The sequence below is a fragment of the Theropithecus gelada genome, chromosome 14 (genome assembly GCF_003255815.1).
Source record: "Theropithecus gelada isolate Dixy chromosome 14, Tgel_1.0, whole genome shotgun sequence".
Lineage (NCBI taxonomy): Eukaryota > Metazoa > Chordata > Mammalia > Primates > Cercopithecidae > Theropithecus > Theropithecus gelada.
In genome coordinates this window covers 3484040-3498609 of record NC_037682.1, presented here as the reverse complement: position 1 = coordinate 3498609, position 14570 = coordinate 3484040, and the positions used below count along the sequence as shown (strand labels likewise).

Genomic DNA, 14570 nt, shown 5'->3' with positions numbered 1-14570 from the left:
CGTTGCACAGACGCCAAACGAGCTTTGCATGGCCCCTGCGTTTTGGGGATGAAGGATGCTGGTGCCCTGGGGGATGCCTGCTGATGTCGTGAAAGGTCATAGGCCACGCGTGGGAAACTTGTTCTCACGTGGCTCCTCTTGAGGAGGCAGAGCACAGAGTGGGAAATGCTTTGGAGCAAATCCCTGCTGTTCCTGCGCTCTTCTGTACCTTGGAGATTTTCCTAAAGACAAAGAAGAGAAAAGAGTTGCTAGGACCTGGACTCTGGGAGGAACAGAGGTCAAAAAATGACCTTGCATTCTTTTTCTTGGCACGTCCATTGTGATCTCCGCTAAGGCAGGGCACTGGAAGGAAAGACACGGTCTGAAACGAGACTCTTTTCCCTTCTGAGACAAGCAGAAATCATTGAATTCACAAGGTCTCACCCAGCCTGACGCTGCTGTATGTGTTTGATTCTCCTCTGGCGGGGACCGCACGGCAGCTTCTTGACACCAGCCATCTAATGTGTGCCTGTGAACGAGGCAGGAGGGACGGCCTCACGCACATCCCCGCTCCTCCCCGCGGTCCGGTGCTGCCCGGAGAGCTGGGGCCGGCAGCCTGTGCTCTGCGGAGAAACACACACATTTTTGCTGCAAGGACAAGTCCCCTGGTAGCCCGGCACTCGGCCGGCCCCTCCGAGACACAGATGGAGAGAAGTGGTCCCTAAAGGGCCCTGCAGGGCTTGGTGTCTCTGAGCCAGGCATGCCAGTGAAGTCACAGCTTGGCTGGGCTCCACCCAGAGATCTCGTGGTTTCCTCCGCCTGCCAGGCCTGCCTGGAAGGCTGCAGGGAGGGTCGGGGTTTCTCTTGCTGTCCACACCTGGGCAAGAGCTGAGCAGAAGAGAAGGGGTCCTCAGAGAGATGCCTTCCTGACCAGCCCCGTTCCAGCCGGACGCCGTGTGACTGGGAGGAGCTGGTGGACACTGAACAGGAGCCGCCCAGAGGCTCTGGGGACTGGAGCCTGCGGCTGCAGCCAGGACAGATCCAAGGCCCAGGGTCAGAGCAGGCAGGGCTCGGTCGCGCCTCTGCCCCAAACGGTGAGTGGCGCAGGTGGCTGGATCAAGGTGGGTTCTGGGGCCAGCCCAGGCACTCGGCAATTTCTGGGCTCTTCTGCTGTCCAGACGGTGGCAGGGGCGGGGCGTGGGCAACAGTGGATGCTGTCAACAGGGAGCTCTCCAGGCTGCAGCCTCCGCCCTCTGAGGGGCCGCGCCACCTGGTCCGCAGCCAGCCCTGGGCTGACTCCAGAAGAGGACGCTCACTTGGGTGATGGCTCCCCCCACCCGGTGGCTCTGTCTCCTGTCTGCCCTGTTTCCTCCATGATCTAGAGTGTTCCATGCAGGTGCAGACTCTCAAGGGGAGTCATGGGGGCAGCCGGGGATAGGCCCTCTCCTCCCTGCCACACCTGGGCATTGATTCGGGACAGCCTCATGGCTTCTCAGTATCGACTGTCCCGGCAGGACACAGAGCTGCTCCTGGACCACCCAGGGATGGGGAATGCTGTGCCTCCCTCCTGTTCTCTTCCATCATCCTCCCCTGCCTCCTCCCCCGCCTCCTCCCCTCCTTCTCCTCCCTCTCCTCCTCCTCCCTCCTGTTCTCTTCCATCATCCTCCCCTGCCTCCTCCCCTGCCTCCTCCCCTCCTTCTCCTCCCTTTCCTCCTCCTCCCTCCTGTTCTCTTCCATCATCCTCCTGGACCTCTTCCCCTCCTTCTCCTCCCTCTCCTCCTCCTCCCTCCTCTTCTCTTCCATCGTCCTCCCATGCCTCCTCCCCTCCTTCTCCTCGTGGATGTCAAGGAAAGGCCTGAAAGAGTTGGGGGCTGCTTTAAGATGACGACGAAAAGCCCCCCCAGCCACTGTAAGCTGTCCCTCTGTGGTCACACCACTCATTAGGCATGAGCAGTGCCTCCTGCTCTGCCTTTGACTAAAATAAGGCTGCTCTTTGGGAGGCCGAGGCAGGCAGATCACAAAGTCAGGAGTTCGAGACCAGCCTGGCCAATATGGTGAAACCCTGTCTCTACTAAAAATATAATAAATTAGCCGGGCGTGGTGGCAGGCACCTGTAATTCCAGCTACCCAGGAGGCTGAGACAGGAGAATCACTTGAACCTGGGAGGCGGAGGTTGCAGTGAGCTGAGATCATGCCATTGCACTCCAGCCTGGGCAACAGAACCAGACTCCATCTCAAAAAAAAAAAAAAAAAAAAAAAAAAAAAAGGACTGTTCTGAGGATCAAGGCACCACAAGCAACAGGGAGCCCCATGGGTCTCAGACCCTCTTCCCACATCTCCTGGTCCCTGCCCCCACCTGGCCTGCAGGGACCAGCCCCACAGAAGGCCTTTGAGGCCAGGTAACCATGGGGAGGGGAGGAAGGGGGAGACCTTCCTCCTGAGTGTCTTAGGGAAGAGAGGCTTAGGTCGGGTGACTGAGGGTGGAAATGGGAGAGGAGTCTCCTCCTGGAGGGTCTCACCATTCCCCTGGTCACCCACCCAACCCTTAGCTATCTCATCTCCCCTGATGTCGGGGGGTGGAGGGGGCATGGATTCCTGAGCTCCACACTCAACTGTTGTGCTTACAGGGGCATCAGGAGAAAGAGCGAGCAGCAGCAGCACCCCCTGTCCCCCAGCCTACGATGGAGTCCAGAGAAGCTGGACAGCATGCAGGGGCTGCCGACGGCGCCCAGGAGGATGTGGCCTTCAACCTCGTCATCCTGTCCCTCACTGAGGGGCTCGGCCTCGGTGGGCTGCTGGGGAACGGGGCGGTCCTCTGGCTGCTCAGCTCCAATGTCTACAGAAACCCCTTCGCCATCTACCTCCTGGACGTGGCCTGCGCGGACCTCATCTTCCTTGGCTGCCACATGGTGGCTATCATCCCCGACTTGCTGCAGGGCCGGCTGGACTTCCCGGGCTTCGTGCAGACCAGCCTGGCAACGCTGCGCTTCTTCTGCTACATCGTGGGCCTGAGTCTCCTGGTGGCCGTCAGCGTGGAGCAGTGCCTGGCCGCCCTCTTCCCAGCCTGGTACTCGTGCCGCCGCCCACGCCACCTGACCACCTGCGTGTGTGCCCTCACCTGGGCCTGTTGCCTGCTGCTGCACCTGCTGCTCAGTGGTGCCTGCACCCAGTTCTTCGGGGAGCCCAGCCGCCACCTATGCCGGACACTGTGGCTGGTAGCAGCGGTGCTGCTGGCTGTGCTGTGCTGCACCATGTGTGGGGCCAGCCTCATGCTGCTGCTGCAAGTGGAGCGAGGCCCCCAGCGGCCCCCGCCCCGGGGCTTCCCCACGCTCATCCTCCTGGCCGTCCTCCTCTTCCTCTTCTGCGGCCTGCCCTTCGGCATCTACTGGCTGTCCCGGAACCTGCTCTGGCACATCCCCCACTACTTCTACCACTTCAGCTTCCTCACGGCCGCCGTGTACTGCGCAGCCAAGCCCGTCGTCTACTTCTGCCTGGGCAGTGCCCAGGGCCGCAGGCTGCCCCTCCGGCTGGTCCTCCAGCGAGCACTGGGAGACGAGGCTGAGCTGGGGGCCGTCAGGGAGACCTCCCGCCGGGGCCTGGTGGACATAGCAGCCTGAGACCTGGGGGCCCCGTCCCCAGCTGCAGCCCCCATGAGGCAGGAGGGTGACTTGGGGAAGGCGGTGGGGTCAGAGGCTGGGGCCAGCTGGACCTGGAGGAGGCCTTGATGGGTGGCCCGGTCATGTGCTGCCAAATCTGTGACCGTCGGTCCGGAGCACAAGGCTCCCCTGGGAGCAGCTGGAAAGGCGAGGTCTCCACATGCCCAGGCAGGTGGGCTGGGTCTCTGGGGAGAAGGCCCAGGAATGTGCATTTTTGGGAAACCTCCCCAATGGTTCATGCACTGGCACTCGAGAGCTGCTGCTGCTACCCATTCCGTGCTCAGCTGCGGTGAGGAGACCCCGGAAAGGAAGGAAGCGAGGCCAGACGCCAGGTGAGGGGCAGGTCCAGGCCCTCCCACAGCCCACCTCCCCTCCCACTCCAGCTTCCCCAGTGCTGCAGGGGCACCCACAGAGAACACAGCCATTCCCTCAGCTCGCCATGTTCCCTCTGTGGAAGCTAAATTGGCCCTAAAATTGAAGACTGCCCAAAACTTGACCCCTTCCCCCGACGAACTGTGTCCAAAGCAGCCAGCAGCCTTTTTGACCCGGGTCCGTTACGTTGTCATGAGTTTTCAGCAGGAAAATGCGGTGATACCGCAAAGCCACTCATTCTATCAGCATAAGGGTGTACAGTGATCAAAAGCTGTACCCCCAACCCCAGCACAGATGCTGTGAGGAAAAGCAGGGGCTGAGGCTTCTAGAAGGCTGTGGGGCTGTCCTTGGTCATCAGGACGTTGCTCAAGGCCATGCCACCCAGACCTGGATGATGCAACCCTCACTCGGAGCTTCAGAAAAGCCGGCCCCCATGGGTGACCCTGGATATTAGAGGATGCTCCCTGGGTGGGTGGAGAGGCTCCTTACAGCCCTACCCAGCAGCCTGCAGCCCTGTCTCCCCACAGGACCCAGGCCTTCAGCAACCGGAAAGCTTCCCACCAGCCCTATCCAAGGCAGTTCACCTGCCTCTGTCCTGAGCAGTCCCGCTCCAGAGGATCCCTCTAAGGAAGGAACCCAGGCTTCACCCCTCAATGGGTTTTGAGCTTCCCCTGAGTGCCGGGCCTGGCTGCCATCCAGGAGCATGTGCCAGGGGGTGCTAGAGCAGGGGCTTTGGAGCCCACAGCCTGGGCTGAGCCCTGCTAGCCACCCCACTGTGCCGCTAAGACCATCTCTGAACATCCCTATGCCTCTGCTTGCTCATCTATAAAATATGAGAACCCAGTTCTTTGAGTCTTTGAGACCTGTCCAGCCTCTTGTGAGCCCAAGAGAAATGATTGTCGATTCTACTGCTGCCAGCGCCGCCATCCAAGCCCACAGTACAATTCTCAGCCACAGACTAAGGCATCTGAGCGTGTTTTCTTTGATTTCTGCCTCCGGCCTCCATGCCTGGTGATGGAGGGACATTCCCTCTGGACCATGACTGAGCCTGTCTCCCCTGAGTCTGGGTGTGAGTCGCAAATCCCTGGTCAGCACCCTGGAATCCGGCTCCACCATGGGGGCTGCACCGGGCCCCTCCCAGCCCACACAGTGCGTTCACCCCAGGCTCCCGCACATGCCCAGCAAGCCTGGGTCCAGGTATCCCTTGAGACTGGGAGCCCCAGGGGCTGGACCACCTCTCCTAGAGCACCTCCAGCCCCCACTTGGGGACTTACTTCCTCCCAAATGATCTCTGGCCCAGGATCTGGGCAGGGCCGTCTCTCCCCACCTCCCAAATGATCTCTGGCCCAGGGTCTGGGCAGGCCCATCTCTCCCCACCTCCCAAATGATCTCTGGCCCAGGGTCTGGGCAGGGCCCTCTCTTCCCACTTCCAGGACATGATTAGCAACTTCAGTTCCTTAGCTGGAAACGAGAACAGAAAGGGAAGTGGCGTGTCTGCAAATTCCGCTTTCAGCCCCAGGACATAAACTTCCCCCAAAACAAGAAAGAACCAGGAGGAAAAGCACAGATTCATCTCACGGACATGACCTCACCGTGGACACGATCCCGGGGAATCCTTGTAATAATGTAGGAAGGTGCTCCCACTCTACAGATGAGACCACCAAGGCTCAGAGGGGCGATGTGGCCACTCAGGACCACAAGAAAGCGGCAGAGCCAGAAGGTGACTCCCAGCACCACCCTCCCACCCCACACCCTCCGCCTCACTGGACCAGGGCTGGCTCAGCCCCACACTGGCTCCCCCAACCCTAGCCCCATCCCCACCCAGACCCCTTTGCTGCATAAGGGTCCGGAGAGGTCGGGGACCGTTAGGATGCTCACTTCTTCCCGGAGAGCCTGCCCCCGGTGCCCAGGGGATTGGGGCGACTCTAGATTCCTCCTTATTAGTCCCTTCCTGAGGAGTCCGGGAAATGTGGCCTCATCTGAGGTCTCCATGGAAACTGGGCCCAGCCCGTCCCCACTCTAGTAGCTGGTATGGCAGCAGGTATATGGCCTGATGGCCCAGGATGCTGGTGGGGTGTCCCTGTGGCCCCAGATCTGCCAGCTTAGCCTCCAGTTCTGTGGTCCCTGAGACCTCAGGACATTAGGACCATGTGGGCCGGTCTCCAAACTGGAGGCTGAGCTTCCGTGAAGGTTCCCACCTGCCCCTGCCTGGCCTGCACCGCCTCTGACCTCCCCCGCTGCACATCCTCTTCTGCTCCCAGAGCCACAAGGCCCCACCAGGGACCCCTAGACCCCACCCTGCAGGACCCTGGCACCACGCTGCTCAAAGGTCACCTCCACCTGGGTTGCAGGCAAAGCTCCTCAGCCAGGGCCCAGTCCACCCTGTCCACCCGCACCCCTGGCTCCCTGCAGGGCTTCTGCAGCCAGCACAGAGTTCCCAAGAAGAGGCAGCTACTGCTGGGGGCAGCCAAATTTCCAGGGAGCCTGTGTAACCCGCTCTGTCTTCAGGGCCCAGGGAGGCTGTGGGTGAGGCCTGTGTGTGTGAGGACAGGAGCAGAGCCAGGCCCCCGGCCAAGCATCCCCGTCCCCTCCCCAGCGCCCAGGTGCGAGTCTGTAAATCAGCCTGTGCTGCGTGGCGTCTTCACGGGGCAAGGCAGGCTCACTCAGCTGGCTCATTAGCTCACACGCTGGAAAAATAAAACCAAACATCACACCTAAAACGTGACCACGGCTTTAGTTTTGTTGTTCTCGTGAAATTGCTCCATTCTTCCACAGCCCTGACCCTTTTCCTCTGAAACACACCCCATCCGCCCGCCTTGATGGTGCCTGCACAATGCCCAGCTGCAGAGAGGGTGCTCCTGGCAGCTCCTAAGGCCATGGGGTTTCCTGTCCCTTCAGCCTCCTGCTTTCCCACCACCCCCATGTGTGGCCACTGAAGCACGTCAGACCTGCTTATTCTAATGAAGAGGTAATTTTCTTTTCAGCTGTTGGATCTCACTGGCAGCAGAGCCAGCGCATTCCGAGTCATTACTCTGCCTTGGGCGCTGGGTCACACATGTAACATGTATGATGTCACATGAACTTCCCAAGTAGCCCACGGGAAACTGAGGCTTCGAGAGACTGAGAGGGCCTGGCAGGAGCCACCACCGGACACAGCAGAGCCCAGTGCTGGCCGCCACCGAGGGGCTCTGGTTTCTAAGCTGGGTGCTCTCAGCCCGGAACTGTCTGTCCCCTGGTGGAAGGAGGGAGCAGCAGCCCCATGGGAGCCCCCAGCTCTGGGCCACACAAGATTCCGACCTGGGAAGAAGGAGGGAGGGAGACAGAAGGAGGGCGGCCTCAAGTCCGGTCCACCAGCCTCCACAGCTCCCGGTACACCCTGTTCCACCCGGGTCTTCTTTTCTGTGTCTGAATCTTTGGCATCTGAGGCCTTGAAGACCCCAAGGGACGGCCCTTCCCATGGTCAGTCAATTGCTAGAGAGTGACAACGCCTTCATGAGCTCACCTTTCAAATGCAGACCCATGCCCAGCCCCTCCTCTATCCGGCTCCCACAGTCCCAGCCACTATCCCTGCCCTCATCACCCACCCCAGGGCCGGGTTCCAGACCACCAGGGACTGGCTCTAGGACCCTGAGCTCTGAAACTGTTCCAGCTGCCAACCCTAAACCCACTTACATTGGCTGCCTTGCCCACTCCTTCCTACAGAAACCATGAGGAAGCTCTGGTCCACATTTCCCCTCCCCTCTCCCTCTGCCTCCTGACCAACCCGGTACTGCCCCATGTGGCCCCTGTGGGGTCACCTCCCCCTCCTCCTGGGAGCTATGAGTTAGCAACCATCTCTTCAACCGCAGCGTCTCCTGATCTGGCGGCCTTGCCTATCTGAATAATAATAATAATGATGCCTATATTAAAACACTCCCACTGTCAAGCTCCTCTGCAGACAGGCGGGGGTGAGGGTGAGCAGGACGCTGCTGGACACCCGGTTCCCACTCTCCACCTGCCCTGGGGGACCTGGAAAACCTTGTGTTCTCCCTTGGGCTGAGTCAGGCCGATGTTGTCCTGAAGGTCAGATAGGACGGTGGCATGGAAACCACGTGAACAGAGACGGGTTCCTGGTGAACCGGCTGAATCCTGCGCTGTTCCTGCCTCCTCAGTGACCCCCAGGCAGCCCCCACATAGATCACCACTGAGTCCCCACACGCACCCGAGCTGATTAAACCATTGCGCACACTTTCAGACTGGGACACTGCCCAGGGCCACAGAGCTGCTGTAGGGTGAGCTGTGCAGAGTCGCCATGCAGCCCCGGCCCGCGGGGCAAACCATCAGACAAGCTCAGGATGGCCGTGTTCAGACAAACCACACTTGGGCGTCTGCACCACCTGGACAAGCAATTTAAGTTTCCGGCACCTTGGTTTCCCCATCTGCGGGCAAGGATGACAAGGTCGCCATCTCAGACGGCGCTGTGGGGGCACGTGGGAGGCTCGGTGGAGTGGCCGGCGCTCACTCGGAGCGCTCACCCAAACGGTACCCGCGTGCCACCTGCCTTGCAGTCATTTCTTGTATCAGCCAGAACAAACAACCACAACCAGGTGGTTTCACACAGCAGGACTTTATTCTCTCGGTTACGGAGGACAGAAGTCTGAGGTCAAGGCGGTGGCAGGGCCGCGCTCCCCAAGGGCTCCAGGGGAAAGTGCTTCCTCATCTCTTCCAGCTCCTGGTGGCTCTGGGCCTCCTTGGCCTGTGGCTGTGTAACCCCTGCTGGCCTCCAACCTCACGTGGCCTCCCCCTGCTCTCCAGTGTCCCTCCTCTCCTTTCCTGTATAAGGACACTTGTCATTGGATTTAGGGCCCACACAGATGCTCCAGGACGAGCTCATCTCAAAATCCGTGTATCTGCCAAGGCCCTTTTCCCCAGGAAGAGCTCGTGCACAGCTTCCAGCAACTGGGGCGTGGACACATCTTCTTAGGCCACCGTCGGCCACAACACGGAAGGGGCAGGCATTGGCTCTGTCCTCCTTGCAACACCGGGAGCAGCTGCTCCCCCAGCGGAGGCTCCCTCCATGCATTCCACCTGCACCAGACGCCTCCCAGGTGAGAAAGTGGAAGCATGGCCTAGACGGTGGGCAAACACGAGAAGGGGCTGTGGGAGGGGTTAGGGGTGATGGAGAAACCATGGTTGGTGGCTGCCTGGGCCTGGCCGGGGCTGGCCAAGCTGCACAGGACGTCCTCCCTAAGAGCTTCACCCCAAGCTGCCTCAAACAACTGCCCTTGCCCAGCACAGTCTGAAGTGTCCAATAGAAAGCGGCCCGAGAAATTAGCCCATCCCACTCCCAGTGGCTCTTCGACAGCCTCCATGGGCACAGGGTTGCGATTGCCGTCGGAGACCTGGGATAGGAGACTGCTACCTGGGATAGAAGCTGGGCGCCTTGCCCGGCTTGAGGATCTGCGAGGGATCAAAACTCTTCACCTTGCGCACTGTGGCTGACGCTGAGCTCCCCATCCCACCTCCAATGGTGAGGCGGCCAGGAGGGACCCAGGCAGGTGGTCTCCCTCTGCGTGTCCCTCTGGGCCCCCGGCGACTGCAGGGGACCGGAGCTACCAACTAAGTTAATAGAGATGCTCAAAGTTTCACCCAAACAGGAGGCAGGTAAGGAGGGCTTGGAGGGGCTAGTTGAAACAGGCCTGGACAGTGACCTCAGGGAGGAGGTGGAGCCGCGCCGGGAGAGGTCCCGGAGACCAGCGAGGGCCGGCATCTGGGGCAGAGCCGGCAGGCGGGGTGGCAGCAGGTGCCCCTGGGCCACATGAGCTGTGCTGTGCGTTTCAAAGCCATGTGCAACAATGCTGGGGGCTGGGCAGCCAGCAGGTACCCTCCTAGAGCTCCACAGGCTGCTGACTGGTGTTACAGAAGTGATTTTTGAAGCCCAGTCCATTTAAGAAACGTGAAGAGAAAGAGCATCTTTACGACCGAATTTCTAGCTTGTGCTAACACACGCTGCACCCCACTCAGGAGCTGTGGAGCGCAGTCCACGGAAGGAAAAAGAACATCTCACTGTCCAGTGTTCTGCAGAGCAGAATGCAGAAAACAATCCGTCAACGGCTGGGAGCCCAGCCTCCGAGGCAGACAGATGGACAGTGAGGGGGTCTTCTTAGGAAGGGGTTGGGGCCGCCTCTGCAGACCACCCACGGATGCACTGGTCGGCTGACCCATTAGGAGAGCCAGTCCCAAGCTTGGGCACCCAGGCTTCCCGCTGTCCATAAATGGTCAGTCCAGTGAGAAGGGGAAACCAAGGCACAGAGAAGTTAGGTTATTCTCTCAAGGCCACACAGCCAGGGCCCTGCCCACTGTTCTAGGCCCCCTGTGCCCACAGCCAACCAAAGACTGGCAGGAGCAGCCCAACATCAGTGGGGCAGCTAGAAAGTGGTCCAGTCTCACTGGGCACAGAGGGTCTCCATCCACCTGCTCCCTCCCCTCCACGCACCAGGTGAGGTGGGAGCAGGTGGAAGACACTGGCCTGGTGCCTTCAGTTCCCCATGCCAGAGATGCTGAGGAGGAAGGAAAGGCCGGCCCACACTAACAACTCTTTGTTTTAGCTCATTCCTGCAATTCCTGTGAACAGTGCCACACCCTGCCACTTCTAGGGAACTGGCCGGATGTCCTCTGTCCAGCCAGATGGGTCCCAGAGGACATGAAAGGATTTAGGGACCGGGAGGAGCCTCCAGGCAATGAGCGCTGGTCTGAGCAGAGAAGGGCCCGAGAGAGCTGAGGGCAGCCTCGTCACAGGTGAGAAGGCTCTGTCTGCCCCCACCGCACCCCCCAGGTGAGGCACTGGCACCCTCCTCTGCCCTCCGTAGTGGCCCCTGCTCTCAGCCTGGCTCCCCGGGGGATGGGGCTGGCTGGGAAGTTTGGATTTCCTTTGGGAAGGGAAGGTAGGGCAGGATGGTGGTGGGAATGCTGGCTGAGTTGAAACGTGTGGACACTAGAGCTCAAGGGCGTTGCTGGAGCGGGCCAGGCAGGTGAACCTATTCTGATAAAAATGAAGATGCCCCCTCCTGCCACCATGCCACTCCTCTCTGTAACTCTTTTTCCAGACACAGAGCCCACCCTCACCCCAGCACGGGGGCCCGAGCACCGGCTTCACCCCCAGCCCTCAGACTCTGAGCCGGAGCCAGAGCACAGCCAGGAGAGTCTGGTTACCTCCTCGGGGAAATTGAGGCTCAGAGAGGGGAGGTGTGTGCCCACCCCACCACCCCACCCCCAGTCACCATAGTCACCACCACAAGCCAGGGTCCGGCCGAGGTCTCCCACTCCCCATGACTGGGCTCGGAGGACAGGCCACCATCACCGTGTGCCTGGCCACGGCAAGGCACAGGAGCCGAGGCCCGAGCCGCACTCCCCACCCTCCGACTAGGGGCAAGGACAAGCACAAAGAAGGTGCTGGGGGATGCTCGGGCATGAGACAGGGGACTCACAGGGGCCGGAGGAAGCTGCAGGAGGTTGCAGGTCCCTGAGAAGGAGTAAAACCTTGAAGTAGGGCAGGACCTGGGTCAGGCAAGAGGTATTGAGCAGGATCTGGGTTAGGGAAGAGGTATTGAGGGCTGTCTGGGCTGGGGACACAGCCCAGGCAAAGGTGTAACAGACAGGGAGGTGTGTGTTGGCAGCTTGATCGCTCTCTGTTTGTCTGTCTGTCTGTCTCTCTCTCTCACCCTGTCTGTCTCATCTCTGTTTCTCTGTCTGTCTCTATCTCTGTCTCTTTGTATCTCTCTCCCTATCTCTCTCCCTGTCTCTGTCTCTCTGTCTCTGTCTCTCAATGTCTGTCTACATTTCTCTGTCTCCCCCTGTCTCTCTGTCTCTCTCTATCTCTCTTCTCTCCCGTGTCTCTCACCCCTGATGCCCTCACTGCTGAGCCTGGGTCCTGATGCATCTCCCAGGACTAAGAACAGGACCCGTGTGGATCCTGGGGTTGGAGGGATGGCTGGAAAGGGAAGGGCTGCTCTGAGACTCTCTGCCTTTCAGTGCAGCTTCGTATGGCCAATCTCTCGCACTCTGAGAACATCTGAGAACTTCCTCGGCCTCACTCCTTGCAAATGGCCGCTTGTATCTGCCCCTCCCCTTGTGTTAGCGGCTCCTGGAGAGGCCCTCTGGCCCTGCCACCATCACCAAAGCCCCTCCCTTGGTTTGAGGCTTCAGAGCAGCCTCCTGAGTGCACCAAGTGCACCGCCAGCGGCATGAGCCCCGGAATTCAGCCTCTGCTTAGGCCAGGAGTGCACAGGGAAGGCTGGGGGCTCCCTCCAACTCCTCACACCACATCTTCCCTCCTCCCTCCTCCCTCCTCCTCAGGCCACCTGAAGCCTCTGCCTTTGGGCACCTCCCTGGACACCTCCAGAGACGCTCCGGGGAGGGGACTTCGCCAGCAGGCTGGTCTAGGCTCACCAGGTAGGAGCCCCATGGGGGTCCACCGTGGAGAAGCTCCCACCTCTGGGGGAAGAGGAAGGCCCCACACGTGGGTTCCCCATGCACGTCCCCTCTGTCTGCAGAGCCTTCCCTGGCACATGGTGGAGGGTGCAGCGTCGCCCTCACCACATCCATGAGGGATGCGGACATCTTTTGAGCACGTTAGTGCACCGTGCCAGGAGCCCAGGGCCTGCCCGCAGGCATGGGGAGGCGTTAGGCACACTTGACCTGAGGTGCAGAGGGCTGAGCCCCGGCTGAGGTCCCGCCGCTGGGAAGGGAGGTCCAGGGGCTGCAGCCAGAGGGCATCTGCAGGGCCACGGATGCCACTCCCTGTGCCCCCAGCGGGGGCACAAAAGACGCCCGAGGACCATGTCTGTCTCCCTCTTGCAGGTCCCTCGCCAGCGCCCTCTGAGCCGGCCAGGATGTTCGGGCTGCTCAGCCCCTGGAGAACCTTTGACAACGTGGTCTTCTACCTCACGCTGATCGTGGGCCTTGGGGGACTGGTAGGTAACGGGCTGGTGCTCTGGAACCTCGGCTTCCACATCAAGAAGGGCCCCTTCTCTGTCTACCTGCTGCACCTGGCCGCCGCCGACTTCCTGTTCCTCTCCTGCCACATGGGCTTCTCCGTGGCTCAGGCTGCCCTGGGTGCCCAGGACACACTCTACTTCGTGCTCACCTTCCTGTGGTTCGCGGTGGGGCTCTGGCTGCTGGCGGCCTTCAGCGTGGAGCGCTGCCTCTCCAACCTCTTCCCCACCTGCTACCAGGGCTGCCGGCCCAGACACGCCTCGGCCATCCTCTGCACCCTGGTGTGGGCCCTGACCCTGCCGGCTGTGCTGCTGCCCGCCAAGGCCTGCGGCCTGCTGCGCAACAGCACGCGCCTCCTGGTCTGCCTGCGCTACCACGTGGCCAGCGTCATCTGGCTCCTGGTGCTGGCCTGCGTGGCCTGCACGGCTGGCGTGGTCCTCTTTGTCTGGGTGACCTGCTGCTCCACGCGCCCGCGGCCCAGGCTCTACGGCATCGTCCTGGGCGCGCTGTTCCTGCTCTTCTTCTGTGGCCTGCCCTTGGTCCTCTACTGGAGCCTGCAGCCCCTGCTGAACTTCCTGCTGCCCATGTTTTTACCGCTGGCCACGCTGCTGGCCTGCATCAACAGCAGCTCCAAGCCCCTCATCTACCTGGCGTCGGGCCGGCAGCCCGGGCAGCGGGAGCCACTGCGGGTGGTGCTGCAGAGGGCCCTGGGGGAGGGTGCCGAGCTGGGTGCCAGGGGACAGTCCCTGCCCATGGGCCTCCTATAAGTGGGCTTGCCCCACCCACAGGGCCTGCCAGGAAGTGCCCACCCCCCCACCCTCGCCCACCCCGCACCCAGACGCTTCCAGGACCGGGAGGAGCCCCACCCACCACCTAGCTCTTACCCTGAGCACCCAAGGGCTGGACACAGGTGGAGAGACTTGGTCCTGACCACCCCCTGGCCAGGCCTGCTGAGGATGAGGGAGGCAGGAAAATGGAGCTGGAGAGAGGTCGGGCAAGGTGGGAGAAAGGAGAAGCCTCCTGAATAGGGGTGAGAACGGGCACCACGCCCCCAGGCCCAGCCCAGATCCCCTCACCCGGCCCCTCTCCACCCTGCTGCACCTCAGTCACAGGGGAGAAAACTGCGAAGTAAAACAGAGCCAGTCCCCAGCCCACAGTGGCTGGATTGGAACTCAGGCTTCTGGACACCTGGGCTAGGTGGGCGCTGTCCATGCCACCTGCTGGCTGAGACTCTGATTCTCCCATTACAGAGTTGGGGTGGAACTACTCCCTACTCCCCGCCCCGCTCAGCCATCATTGTCCTGCCCGCCCCACGGGGACCACACCCAGGGCTCTGTCCCCCTCTCTGAGGCCCCAGGACGGGCAGATGACTGATGTCACCAGCAGAAGCCACCAGGTGGTGCTGTTCCTGTACAGAACAGACTCAGCCTCGTGGGCCGGCGGACACAGGAGCCTCCATCCCCTCGGTCCGCTCCCATCCCCTCGGTCCGCTCCCATCCCCTCCCACACTGGTCCCCACCAGGCCTCTCCTGAGTCCCCAGGGCCATATGCTCTCTGCGGAGTTGCTCAAGTCTCCCACCTCTGTTTTCA

The 14570-nt window shown here is 61.0% G+C and overlaps 3 protein-coding genes across 5 annotated transcripts; 2 read left to right on the top strand and 1 right to left on the bottom strand.

Moving 5' to 3' along the window:
* Positions 1–833: 833 nt before the first annotated feature.
* Positions 834–3803, top strand: MRGPRE (MAS related GPR family member E). The gene is made up of 2 exons (XM_025357932.1): positions 834–1073; positions 2607–3803. Exon 2 carries the CDS (start codon positions 2661–2663, stop codon positions 3594–3596), a length of 936 nt encoding a protein of 311 aa, XP_025213717.1. The 5' UTR covers positions 834–1073; positions 2607–2660; the 3' UTR covers positions 3597–3803.
* A 5293-nt stretch (positions 3804–9096) lies between these two features.
* Positions 9097–13359, bottom strand: LOC112606818 (putative uncharacterized protein MRGPRG-AS1). Of its 3 annotated transcripts, none has more exons than XM_025357724.1 (3): positions 13132–13338; positions 11887–11976; positions 9097–10064 (listed from the first exon to the last, which is right to left on the bottom strand). In XM_025357724.1, the coding sequence occupies exon 3, from the start codon at positions 9931–9933 to the stop codon at positions 9457–9459; it is 477 nt and encodes a 158-aa protein (XP_025213509.1). In that variant the 5' UTR covers positions 9934–10064; positions 11887–11976; positions 13132–13338; the 3' UTR covers positions 9097–9456. The 3 variants fall into 3 exon arrangements, with proteins under 3 accessions (XP_025213509.1, XP_025213510.1, XP_025213508.1); XM_025357725.1 differs by lacking the exon at positions 11887–11976 and adding an exon at positions 11276–11408 and having other exon boundaries at positions 13132–13324; XM_025357723.1 differs by lacking the exon at positions 11887–11976 and having other exon boundaries at positions 13132–13359.
* MRGPRG (MAS related GPR family member G) lies at positions 12878–13747 on the top strand. The gene has a single exon (XM_025357722.1). It carries the CDS (start codon positions 12878–12880, stop codon positions 13745–13747), a length of 870 nt encoding a protein of 289 aa, XP_025213507.1.
* Positions 13748–14570: the final 823 nt, after the last annotated feature.

Excerpts from the sequence above, each read along its gene's own strand:
- MRGPRE (XM_025357932.1), top strand. The coding sequence starts at position 2,661 with ATGGAGTCCAGAGAAGCTGGACAGCATGCAGGGGCTGCCGACGGCGCC.
- LOC112606818 (XM_025357723.1), bottom strand. The coding sequence starts at position 9,933 with ATGGACTGGGCTTCAAAAATCACTTCTGTAACACCAGTCAGCAGCCTG.
- MRGPRG (XM_025357722.1), top strand. The coding sequence starts at position 12,878 with ATGTTCGGGCTGCTCAGCCCCTGGAGAACCTTTGACAACGTGGTCTTC.